The sequence below is a fragment of the Piliocolobus tephrosceles genome, unplaced genomic scaffold (genome assembly GCF_002776525.5).
Source record: "Piliocolobus tephrosceles isolate RC106 unplaced genomic scaffold, ASM277652v3 unscaffolded_36639, whole genome shotgun sequence".
NCBI lineage: Eukaryota > Metazoa > Chordata > Mammalia > Primates > Cercopithecidae > Piliocolobus > Piliocolobus tephrosceles.
Window position 1 is genome coordinate 1 of NW_022320575.1, and position 13464 is coordinate 13464.

Sequence of the window (13464 nt, forward strand, 5' to 3'; positions counted from 1 at the left end):
CAGAATTCAAGGTGCTGCCTAATTCATGTTAGTATTGAGGAAGGAGCTCATTCCTCTTAACAATGAGGATTAATCAGAATTTAAACTGTCATGGCTATGTAAAGAAAAAGTAAAGCATAAGTATACCCTAATAAAATTTTTGTGTATAAGAAGGGGAATTATTCAGAAAGTGAAAGTGATACAAATATGAGATAGTCAAAGAGAAATTTGAGGCACCTTGAGTTTATTTTAAAAATAAAATGCAATTGAGAGGCCGAGGTGAGTGGATCACCTGGGGTCAGGAGTTTGAGACCAGCCTGCCCAGCATGGCGAAACCCCATCTCTACTAAAAATACAAAAAATACAAAAAACGGCAGGTGTGGTGGTGGGCATCTGTAATCCCAGCTATTAGGGAGGCTGAGGCAGGAGAATTGCTTGAACCTGGGAGGCAGAGTTTGCAGTGAGCTGAGATCACGCCACTGCACTCTAGCCTTGGCAATAAGAGTGAAACTTCATCTTAAAAATAAAATAAAACAAAATAAAATAAAATAAAATAAAATGCCTTAAAACACCAAAAACTTAAAAACGTTATATAGGTTAGAAGAGTTATTTCCCTCATTTTAATGAAGTTAAAAGTAGGTAAAAGTGAAAAGAAATTCGTGAATTTACAAGAAAGGTATTAAGCAAGTGGAAGCACATTAAAATATAGAAAAGATAAAGTAACTGTGGCTGGAAACAGAAAGAGGCATGCTTGCAGAAATTATTAAAAAAGGATGGAAATATATACATATTTTAAAAATGATCAGCCAGGGTGCAGTCATATGAAGACAGATCAAGAACACCCAATATTTTTAAAATTGGAATTTTTGAAAAAGAGAATGCAAAGGAGTAGATAGGGTCTAGCTTGTTTGTCCAGGATCCATATTTGAAAAATTTAGGTGTGGCTTATTTCTGACCTCTGAATTTACTCTTTTATGTGTTTCTCCAGAGGAATCCATAAGCCTGTCAGCAGATTAGGCTACAAAATTTCTTTAAATATACCTCAAGTGAATATAATCTTCTAAATCATAATGAATGGGACATGAAACACACCACTGACTCTTGCCTGCAAAAGTCTTGTTTCTTTATCTAATTAATCAACAATTTTTATTTATTGTTTGGGTAACACGTCTGGAAAATTTGCTTGATATACCTAAGATCTACAGATCATGTGGTTCCTTCAGGAAATAATTCATGAAGGGAAATTGTTTAAAGATACATGAATTAACATGTAATGCATCACATGCATTCAATATTTAGTTGAGTTTGTTTTAGTGAAGAGTTGTGAATTCAGGCATTGAATCCAGTAATCAAAATATGCCCCACGTCAAAATCCCAAATTAACTGCTGTAATTATTTATAGTTCTCAACACTGCTTTAAAAAGCACAGAATCACATTCTTTAACATAAAATTAAAAATTTCCAATTTCACGGAACGTTTGGAAATGTATGTACATTTAACCCTGACCTTCAAGAGCCAAACTTTTAAAGTTATCAGTGTTCAAATTTTCCCTCTTCAAAGGCCGTGGCCCCTCTGCTGTTAATTGTGCTGTGTCTTGTTCTCACAGTCCAGTGTACGCTTACTTCTTAGAACTTTCATTTGTACTGTGTAAAAATTGCACTGGATTAAAACAGTTTAATTCACAAAGTTGTTGGCCTCCTTCCAGCGTGTAAACACTGCTGAGGTGTCTTCCTGGTAAGAAACTCATAAACACCGTGAAGCACATTTAGCAACATCAAATTAACAAGTTCTCCTCATTTTTAACCAATGCATGCTTCGTATTTTCAAGTGGCTATTTGTCCCGTGTGTTGGCTCAGAAGGAAACTGCTACTGAGGTCTTGAACTTTGCAAATCTCACTTCCAAGTCAATCAATTATAACACATTTTATGAAACATAGCACAATGTTTAATAAATGGCATCACTGATTTGTAAAAATTATTTCTCATAGGTGATATATTTGCTTTCGGGTACAGATATTTGTATCATAGCATTTATTCAACATATTTTTCTATCGTAGAATATACTTAAGTAAATGTTAACATCAAGTTCATCCTCTGTCATCTGTAATCAGGTATTTTCTGAGAAGTGGAAAAAACACCAGAATCTGACAACTGTTGCTGGCAGTTTTGAGGTCATCGCTCTGGAAAAAATGTGTTCTTGTCAGTTTATTTTTATCTTGACAGTCCCCATGTGTGTAGTCCCACCCTGGGGTGTGTACTCAGGGAAACTCACTCGTAAAACCCAGGACACACAGGTAAGAATGCTCCGGCCAATAATGCTCCAAAAAACAAAATGCCTGGTGAAAACATACATCATATCAGCCCAAAGGGACAAATACATTGAGGAATATGCAAGTGATTTACTGCAGTCTGTCTGTTGGTGAACAAACAAGAGCTATGCAGAGCATTAGGAGCAGAGCGGTATCATTTTGCAATCAAAAACACAAAACAAACTATCCTTTTGTGCTATATTTAAAATGTAAAAATTGTACATACATACACACACACAAATATTACCAGATGATAGCTATGATATGGAAGACACATATTTACAAAAATGACACAGAAAAGATCCAAAATTCTGTGTGTGTTGTTTTCATACGTTGGGAAGTTCTGGGCCAGATGAGAAACAAAGCATGAGTTGATACTATTTTTGTGAATATGCTGTTTTTTTTCAGTGTGGATTTCACAGGGCTTTTTTTCTTGCTAATTGTACTAATTTTTTAATAATATGAATTGGCTTTTGGGGAGAACCTTCAGCATTATATGCACATATGTTTGTGTTATTCACAGTTTATATATGTATGTAAATACACACACATAGAGAGAGAGTAGAGTTTTCTGGAAGAGAAAGATAGAGATCTGTGTCTTGAACTGTGAGTCAAGGAAGGATTTCAGAGAAAACATCAAGAACGAGGATTTTCACGCTCGCTTCTGTGTTAATAATGCAAAATCAATTTTTCTTGTTAACTTCTTGAAGCATAGGAGAAAAATTGAAGAACTTGAAAATCGTTCTCAATTTGCAAGCAATTAATTTGCAACTTTGAAAACAACAGGATAAACATTTCAGTTTTACTGTACTACCGTTTTACTACATTGACAATGTGTCTATTTTAATTTGGCAGGAGCACGTTGCATCACAGAAACCGAATCATGCGTAGTTCTCAAAAAAGGCAATAAGATATTAAGATATCATTCTACAATTTTGCACATAGAAAAATTAAACTTGAAATTTAGACGTTATCGATTGGTCGGTGCTGAGGTTCAAGGCAGGCCTTTTTTAGGGGCTCTTGAACCAAAAATACCATCTGCAAGTTTCCTGTGTCACCCGCTATGTTTACGGCAAGAGCTGGTCATCTTCCTGTGCGGTGGTCACCCTCTAAACTCTGCAAACTGAAACTGGAACCATGGTTACCACATCCTGTTCATTTTCCAATTTAGCTCAACCCCTGTGTCCTGCCCCATAGAAGTGGCACCATGGCCCCCAAACTCATCACCCTCCTGTGTCTGGGTAAGTCCTGGAAGGGAAAGGCAGACAGAGTTGGGATGGAAAATGCTCTCTTGAAGACCTGGCCTCTCCACAACCTGGGGCTGCAGGTGGGAAGCAGGCTCATGCACCCTCTGAATCCAGGCTGAGCGGACAAACCCAGTTACAAGGAGGGCAGGATTCACGTGAAGACAAGCGCTCTCGCGCTCTCTCTCTCTCTCTCTTTTTTTGGCCCAGGATTCTGTCTGAACCAGAAGATCTGCACACATGTGGGTGAGTCCTGTCTCAGTCCCAGGATGCTCTGTTGGCCAAACACAAATGATTCTCCAGGCAGGGAGGGAGGACACGAAGTCAGGCTGATGCAGATGACATGGGGAAGGCTTTGCATTGAGCACTGGGATCACGGGAAGGGGGTCCTCTGGAGACCCCAATTTCCATTTTGTTCTAGAAACCCTCCATAGGCAGCCCCTCGGGCTCATCCAATCTTCTGAAGGAGCCTGCGATGCTCAGAATCCGGCGTGTCTAGGGTTGGGTAGGAGTACTCTCTGCCGGGAGGAGGGGGACCCATGCCAGGCACTTGTGTTGGGAATTGTTAAATGAATTGATATATTTTCTGTATTATTTGAATCTGGTAGATTTCCTCCTTCTCCTCCATGTATAGATTTCTTGTTGTACACAAGAACTAGGAGCAACTTGGCTCAATATTGTATCATCATGCTTAGTAAAATGCTGTTCTGGGGAGACCTGCCATGTCCGCTCTGGGTGGGCTGTGTCCCTGGCTCACTACAGGTATCCCAGGGCATCAGGGGACCCCATGTGACGCGGCAAATCAGAACAATGTGAAGAAGGAAAAGCCCGCAGGGACAGTGGGAGAGAGCGGGCTCCACATTTCCCTCTCTAGGTTGTGCCTCCTTCTCTTCCAGGTGCTCAGGACGAACTCTCCCTGTCAGCCTGGCCGAGCCCTCTGGTTCCCCTAGGAGGACGTGTGACTCTCTCCTGTCATTCCCGTCTTCAGTTTGTCATGTTCACAATATTCCAAACAAGTGGGAGCCAAATCCGTGAGTCGTACACTGGCCTTTCCAACCACGTCACCATCAACGCTGTGACCCCAGGACACGCAGGGACCTACAAGTGTGCTGGAATTTACAAGCACACCTCAAAGCAGTCAGCTGGGAGCAAATCTCTGAACATCATCGTCACAGGTAGGAGAAGTCCAGCCCCCCCCATGTCCACCAGATGGCCCTTCCCAGGGTCCACACCCAGTGAAGCCAGAGTCATTGTGGGATTGCTAGTCATGCAGTAACTGTGGACACAGAAGCCGTCCTGAGAATTTAAAGAGAGGGTATTTCCTGTGAGGAATCAGGTACCCAGGTGGAGGAGGAGGAGGGAGGAAGCCGAGGCTGAGCAGTGGGAGAATCTGCCTGTGGAGTAGCAGACACAGGATGCTGGTATCAACTCCAGCAGGGTGGGTCCAGGGGGGAGCCATGTTGCCTGACCCCAGAACCAGTGTTTCCCTCAGGGAAGTCATTACCCTGCCTTGAAGGAGCCAGAGCCTTGGGGAAGTGACACTTCCCTTGGGAGATGAGTCCAGTGACTCAGTGGGACATGGATTGGGAAATGCACCCATTCCTCTCGTCCTCCTTCCCGGTCTCCTGACACTCATCCTTTCTCTCTCATGGATGTGCAGAGTGTCTCAAGGGAGTTAGAGACTCATCCTGTACAGTCAGGAAGGGAAAGTGTGGAGTGAGTCTCACATTCAAGGAGCTCAGAAGGAACAGAGAAGAGGTTGAGTCTTTCCACCAAGAGAGGGGGAAGCAGGTTGGTGTGAGGTAGGGAGATCCAGGCTATGAAACTCCTGGAGGATCTGAGTGGAGACTGGGACTGTGAGGAGCTGCTCAGCAAAAGAGTTTACCATGTTCTTCTGCCTAAATAGGGAAAAGGAGTTACTTCCACCCTCCCCAACAAGTAGTCACATCTACCCTCTTGGGTTCTGGGGCAAAAACCAGTTGTTTCCTTCAGTGTGAGCCTGTGAGGTTTCTTCTGATCCTCCAGAGATTTTTGTATTTTTCAACACACAGAATTGAAAAATAGTGAGGCTCATAACCTCACAGTCCCATGCCAGGGAGCCTAAGTCCAGCACCATGTTTTCTGAAGGTTCTCAAAGCACAGAGTAATTCCCATTTTCCTGGAGAACCACACATCTCCTATGGCTTCAAGTCAGACAATGGGGATCCACGCAGAGAGAACATGCACGCACACCAACAGCAAGGATGCTGATGGGCTTTGAGGGTGACGAGGGAGAGCTTCACCCTGAGGTCTCAGGCGAGGGGTAAGGAAGGAGACTCATGTGAACTCCTCTGTCTCTGCTCCCAGGCTTGTTCACAAAACCCTCCATCTCAGCGCACCCAAGCTCCCTGGTGCATGCAGGAGCCAGGGTGAGACTGTGCTGTCACTCAGAACTGGCATTTGATGAATTTATCTTATACAAAGAGGGGAACACACAGCATTCCCAGCAGTATGGTAAGATGATCCAGGCTGGGCACCACTTCTCCAAGGCTGTCTTCTCCATGGGTCCTATAACGCCTGCCCACGCAGGAGCCTACAGATGCTGTGGTTCTTTCAATCACTCCTGCTACATGTGGTCGGCTCCCAGTGACCCCCTGGACATTGTGATCACGGGTGAGTGTGGCTGGACCGTCCGTGGTCTTTTGGTGCCCTGGAAACTCCTCGGGGTGATGTGGTTGTTGATCAAACCGCCAGTAAAGGAAGAAAAATGCCAGAACACAGAAACACCAAGTATTATTAGAGGACCAGGGGAGGGGATGAAGGAAAGAGGGAGAAACAGAGAACTTGTGATAGTTAAAAAGAAAACAAGTTACAACCACACCTCAGTGTGGCAGAGACACTTTGCCACTGGCAGAGACTGTGACAGAGAATGTGAAACATACTGAGAGAGATTCGCAAACCTTGACAAGGGGCTGCTTTCCCTCAGCTCAGGCACTGAGTTGCCTTTTGGTGTTGGTTCCCCACGTGGGACCTGCAGCCCCGTTCCTCTGCCATGAGACGCAGGGACACACCACAAACTCCCACCTTCACCGCCCACTAGCGAAGCTCCTGGAGGATCTGAGTGGAGATTGGGACTTTGAGGTGTTTCTCCATAAAGGAGTTTAGCATGTCCTTCTGCCCAAAGAGGAAGCAGAGGCCACTTCCAACCTCTCCTACAAGTAGTCACGTCTAGCACCTCGGGGTGTGGGACCACGGCTACTGGTGCTGCAGTGTTCGTCTGTGAGGGTATTTCAGATTCTATGGAGATTCTTTCACTTTTCAACACACAGCATTGGGACTCTAACCTCATAGCTCCAGGTCGGGGAATCTAAGTCAGCACCATGTTTCCTGAGGGTTTCCAAGCAGAGAGTTATTTTCATGTTCCAGGAGGACCCCACATCTCATATGCTGTCTGGGCACAGTAAGCCTTAAAGATAGAGTCAAAAGCAAGGGAGAAGCAATGGAAAGAGGAGGCTTTAAAAAGGCACGCACACTCATCGAATCAGGATCATAGAGAGAACACAGATTGAGACAGCACTAGCGGACGTATGGAGTTTGCTCCTAACATAAGAAAATATATTTTTTTCCCAACACTAAGAGTAGTGTGGAGAAGGCTTTTGTTGTAAATGCCTTATGATGACTCAGGGGGATGTGGGTGGCCCAAGTGGACATCCAGGGACTTTAGAATGAGTTTGGCCTTCACTGCTTTGGTGACATCCTTGTCCACTATTCCTAGGCTCACACCCACAAGATTACACAGTAGGGAATCTCATCAGGATGGGCATGGCCATCTCGGTCCTGGTGGCCCTTGGATTCCTGATACTGGAGTCTGGCATGGTCAGAAAAAAAAAAAAAAAACCCAAAATGTAGGAGGAAGAGGAACATGAGAGAAAACCATGCACGATTTAGAACAATAGAGGGTTGGCATCAAATCTCCTGATCCCAGAAGGCTTTGGAAGGAAATTGCCATCGTATATGGGGTGAATTGTCTACTGAGAATATGGTGCAAAATAAGTAACCAAAGTCTCTTTTTCTTACAGGAAAATACAAAAAGCCCTCTCTCATCACCCGAGAGAACGCCGTGGTGGGTCCAGGAGATATAGTGACCTTGTTCTGCAGCTCAAGGATCCCATTTGACAAGTATCATCTATCCAGGAAGCAGGAGGCCCATGGTCACTGGCTCAGTGGAGGGCAGAGCCACAATGGAATATTCCAGGTCGACCTTCCTCTGTGCTTTGTGTCCCCAACCTCTGTTGGGAGCTACAGATGCTACGATGCTTTCAATGAGTCTCCCTATGAATGGTCAGCCCCCAGTGACCCACTGCACGTTCCTGTCACAGGTGAGGAACCCACGCCTGCTGCATGTTCTGGTGCCAGCTACACCCTGGAGCTCTATCTGAGGGGCGTCCTGCTGGAGATCAGGAGATTTGAGGGGTTCTGAACAAAATGAAGCAGTGAGAAATACAATGAGAAAAAGAGAGGCTGAGAATGACCAGTGCAATCAGGGTACAGGATTGGAGACAGGGCACCTCCACCCTCTTCTCCACATCCTATGTAGAGGCTCACTTTGGGGTCCTATGTGTTCAGGTGAATGAATAATTGCATCAGGAGAAACACAGGAGGAGGTGAGGCCAGATAAGGTTTGGGGACATCAGAGGTTGCACCAGCCCTTTGCCCTTATTCATTTTCCAGGAGCTCCTCCTGACCTCTCAGCCCCAGAGAGATTTCCCCTTTGGTGAATGGAGATATTTATGACCCCGTTGTAGATAAGGTCTCTTGACATCAACGGGCATCTCTGAGCCCTCTGTCCCCTTTCACGTCTAGGGGAGAAAGTCTGTTCTCAAAGGATTCTGACAAGAGACCTCAGGACCCGCATTAGTCATTAGGTGAATGACAGAGTAGGCTGTGGGCAAGAGACAGACACACCACATAGAATGGTTCTGCTTCAGTGTGGTGAGGAATGACCCTTGTACACCCATTCTCTGTCTTTTTTCCTAGGAATCTCTGAGAGTGCTTGCCCGACACCCATGGAATCAAGCCCTGAAACTGGTGAGCAGAGAATTCTTCACCTAGTTTGTGAATTCCTGGGGAGACAGAAGTCTCCTTCTCCACCTGAAATCCTTTTTTTTTTTTTTTTTGAGATGGAGTCTTGCTCTGTCACCCAGGCTGGACTGCAGTGGCGCCATCTTGGCTCACTGCAAGCACTGCCTCCCGGGTTCCCGCCATTCTCCTGCCTCAGCCTCCCGAGTAGCTGGGACTACAGGCGCCCGCCACCCCGCCCAGCTAGTTTTTTGTATTTTTAGTAGAGACGGGGTTTCACCGTGTTAGCCAGGATGGTCTCGATCTCCTGACCTCGTGATCTGCCCGTCTCGGCCTCCCAAAGGGCTGGGATTACAGGCGTGAGCCACTGCGTCCGGCCTCCACCTGAAATCTTTATGGAAGTGGCTGTTTCCTGAGCAGCTGGAGGGGAACTTGGAATTAAGGGAGGGGGGTCCAAGTCCCCAGCACTGCGGTCATTGGTGCTGGTTGGGTGGTCGGTGAGAAAGGAAATTCTTGAAGGGAGCTGGCCGAGCTGAGGAAGGAGAGAAGAGTAAAGTCCATCTCTCGCCCCTGTCCAGGGTGCTGATCCTACAGGCTTGCAAAGAGGCAACGGAGGAACAAATGGAATCGACCCCACTATAGGAGGAGGAGAGAGCGTTTGGGGCTCAGGATGGTTGAGGCGTTCCCTGAGAATCATGAGCTTTAGTTGAGCTGATCCAGACACTCTTTAGCTTGAGCACATGGACACAATTCTATCCACATTTGGGAATTCATTCTCTTACATATCCAAGGCAGCCTTGTATCCAGAAAACCAAAGGGATCCATCAGTGCTGAACTTCGGTGCCAGTGTCTCTCTGGGAAAGGAGGTGCAGAAATGCACCCATCTGGGAACGTCAGTCCACTAGGGATATATCCAGTCTATGCAAGTAACGGTGGCCATTGTGTGGACGAGACCAAGAAAGAGAAAGCTTTGTCCCAATTTTCAGGAACACCACGTTCTGAGCCTGGTCCTGTCATTTTCCAAAACATCTTTTAAATGAACTCGTATACAATATTCTCTATTTTCTTCCCCAAAGAGCTGGTGTTCTGGCATGACTTTTGTAAAATTGATAGAGTGTAATATATATATATATAGTGTGTGTGTATATATTACATATATATGTATATATATTACATAATATATATATTTGCATTTTCTCCATGTATCCGCCTAAGTATTTGCTTTTATCATTTATCCTTTTCAGTTGCTTCTTGTCAGCCTCCCTATCTTGAATGCAAACTAATTGCTTATACTAATTGTAGTATTCTTGGATCCTAGAGACAAAAATGCTTAATGTGTTGCAGATACTATTCCATTTATTTGATTAAAACAGGTCGATCAGGTTAATAGATTAACAAAATGGGATGGAAATGCATAATTATGAGCCAGAGATGAGAAAGTATTGTCTGGGGTGAAGCAAAGGAAGGGTAACTGGCAACTCCAGTCTGTTCTCTTGTATTTTCCTGCTATTCAGAAAACCTGTAGCTCCAAATTCTCTTCTCTGCGTCTAAATTTTATGAATGGTGCAATATTGGGCATGCTTCTCTCAAGTAATTAGCTGATTTTAGAGACACATTGAGTATCAGAGAATAGCATGATCACTCCTATGTTTCCTCACATTCCCCCTCTTTCTGTGGTTCTCAGGGGCAGCTCATATCCTGAGATCATTACAGAACCCATCAGAATGCAAAGCTGCTCAATACAGAGATGTTCTCAGCTATGGATGAGGCTGAGAGGCTATGACCACTCAGGGGGATGTGGGTGACCAGAGTGGACATCCAGGGACTTTAGGATGAGTTTGGCCTTCACACCTTTGGTGACATCTTTGTCCACTATTCCTAGGCTCACACCCCCAGGATTACACAGCAGGGAATCTTATCAGGATGGGTGTGGCCGTCTTGGTCCTGGTGGTCATTGGAGTCCTGCTACTGGAGTCTTGCATCGTCAGAAAAAAAAAACCCAAACGCAAGAAGAAGAAGAACACAAAAGAAAACCATTCACCATTTAGAACAATAGAGGCTTGGAATCCAATCTCCTAATCCCAGAGGCTTTGGAAGGAAATTGTCAGAAATTGTCATCGTATGCTGGGTGAACTGTTTGCTGAGAATATGGAGTGAAAGAAATGGCCTCAGGTTTGAGATCTCTAGTTCGAAACTCTTCCTCAATTCAATTCTGATGTCTTCCCTTCCCACTGTCACTGACTTTCCTTGACTTCCCTCTCCGATTTGCTTACCTTATAAAATGAAGGTACGTCACTTGCGGCAGGTGTGGACCCACACAGATATAAACTCCATGCCCTGGTCTTCTTGTAATGCACTTTTATTATTATTATTATTTTTATTTTTAGATAGAGTCTCCCTCTGTCCCCCAGGCAGGACTGCAGTGGCGTGGTCTCGGCTCACTGCAACCTCCGCCTCCCGGGTTCAAGCGATTCTCCTGCCTCGGCCTCTGAAGTATCTGGGATTACAGGCTTGTGTCACCACGCCTGGCTAATTTTTTTGTATTTTTAGTAGAGATGGGGTTTCACCCTGTTAGCCAGGATGGTCTCAATCTCCTGATCTCGTGATCCGCCGGCCTCGGCCTCCCAAAGTGCTGGGATTCCAGGCTTGAGCCACCGCACCGGGCCTCATTTTTACAAACTTTTCGTTAAGATATTCCCTCATCTGTGCTACTGAGCTCTGTCTCGTCAGCTCAAGACGCAGAATATGGTTCACATGATGGAGTAAGTGAGTGAAAATAAGTTTGGAACTAAGTAGTCCACAATAATTGCTAAAACGCTCTTGGGAATCCTCCAACGCTTCTCTCTCCATCAGCTGACACTTGGCACAGTTTCTTCAGAAATACCATAAGTTTCTTTTTTTTTAATTATTATTATTATACTTTAAGTTCTAGGGTACATGTGCACAACGTGCAGATTTGTTACATATGTATACATGTGCCATGTTGGTGTGCTGCACCCATTAACTTGTCATTTACATTAGGTATATCTCCTAATGCTATCCCTCCCCCCTCCCTCCACCCCACAACAGGCCCCGGTGTGTGATGTTCCCCGCCCTGTGTCCAAGTGATCTCATTGTTCAATTCCCACCTGTGAGTGAGAACATGCGGTATTTGGTTTTCTGTTCTTGTGATAGTTTGCTGAGAATGATGGTTTCCAGCTGCATCCATGTCCCTATAAAGGACACGAACTCATCCTTTTTTATGGCTGCATAGTATTCCCTGGTGTATATGTGCCACATTTTCTTAATCCAGTCTGTCACTGATGGACATTTGGGTTGATTCCAAGTCTTTGCTATTGTGAATAGTGCCGCAATGAACATACGTGTGCATGTGTCTTTACAGCAGCATGATTTATAATCCTTTGGGTATATCCCCAGTAGTGGGATGACTGGGTCAAATGGTACAGAAATACCATAAATTTCAATGTCAACTTCTACTTGAGGGTATCCAGAGTGCACTAGCGAACCAATTCTATGAAAAAAAAAAATACTGTTAAAAAACTCTGACTCGTGGCATCTGCCTCTTTATTTGGTGTCAATACTCTATTCATGGCCAACTCCAAAGTGGCAGTGTAAATGACCCTAATGCTGATTTGCAAAGTGGAGAATAGAATTGTCTTTTGCGAGTGAATATAAGCCAGCTGTGGTGCTGAAGGGAGAAGAAACAGAGATCAGACTGTTCCTGTGTTTATGTAGAAAGGGAAGACGTAAGAAATTTCATTCTGACCTGTACCCTGAACAGTTGCTTTGCTTTGTTAATCTGTAACTTTTCCCCAGCCACTTTGACCCAGCTTTGAGCTCACAAAAACATGTGTTGTTTGGGATCAAGGTTTAAGGGATTTAGGGCTGTGCAGGATGTGCCTTGTTAATAAAATGTCTACAAGCAGTATGCTCGGTAAAAGTCATCGCCATTCTCTAGTCTTAGTAAACCAGGGACACAATGCATTGTGGAAGGCTGCAGGGACCTGTGCCTTGGAAAGCCGGGTATTGTTCAAGGTTTCTCCCCATGTGATAGTCAGAAGTATGACCTTGTGGGATGAGAAAGACCTGACCATTCTCCAGCCCGACACCCGTAAAGGGTCTGTGCTGAGGAGGATTAGTAAAAAAGGACGGCCTCTTGCAGTTGAGATAGAGGAAGGCCACTGTCTTCTGCCTGGTCCTGGGAACTGAATGTCTCGGTATAAAACCCGATTGTACATTTGTTCAATTCTGAGACAGGAGAAAAACCGTCCTGTGGCGGGAGGCGAGACATGTTGGCAGCAATGCTGCTTTGTTATTCTTTACTCCACTGAGATGTTTGGGCGGAGAGAAACATAAATCTGGCCGACGTGCACATCCAGGCATAGTACCTCCCCTTGAACTTAATTATGACACAGATTCTTTTGCTCACATGTTTTCTTGCTGACCTTCTTCCTATTATTACCTTGCTTTTCTGCTGCATTCCTCTTGCTGAGATAGTGAAAATAATAATCAATAAAAACTGAGGGAACTCAGAGACCGGTGCCAGTGCAGGTCCTTGGTATGCTGAGTGCCGGTCTCCTGGGCCCACTGTTATTTCTCTACACTTTGTCTCTGTGTCTTATTTCTTTTCTCAGTCTCTCGTCCCACCTGATGAGATATACTCACAGGTGTGGAGGGGCAGGCCACCCCTTCAAGGTGCACCTCACCGATAACATGTTTCTTCTATTTAATAGAATAGAATCATTTACACTTACACAATAAGATCATTTACACTTCAGTGTGGTGCTACCGTTTCAATAAAATTTTGTAACAAATTCTAATTCACTTTCCCTAGAGGCAAAAAGAAAACAATGGCGATTATCCACCGTGGAAG

General features: G+C 44.7%; 1 protein-coding gene across 2 annotated transcripts; it reads left to right on the forward strand.

Moving 5' to 3' along the window:
- Positions 1-3330: 3330 nt before the first annotated feature.
- Positions 3331-11061, forward strand: LOC113222942 (putative killer cell immunoglobulin-like receptor-like protein KIR3DX1). Of its 2 annotated transcripts, XM_026452512.1 has the most exons (7): positions 3333-3530; positions 3744-3779; positions 4430-4708; positions 5880-6185; positions 7592-7891; positions 8550-8600; positions 10474-11061. In XM_026452512.1, the coding sequence occupies exons 1-7, from the start codon at positions 3497-3499 to the stop codon at positions 10668-10670; spliced, it is 1203 nt and encodes a 400-aa protein (XP_026308297.1). In that variant the 5' UTR covers positions 3333-3496; the 3' UTR covers positions 10671-11061. The 2 variants fall into 2 exon arrangements, with proteins under 2 accessions (XP_026308298.1, XP_026308297.1); XM_026452513.2 differs by lacking the exon at positions 3744-3779 and having other exon boundaries at positions 3331-3530.
- Positions 11062-13464: the final 2403 nt, after the last annotated feature.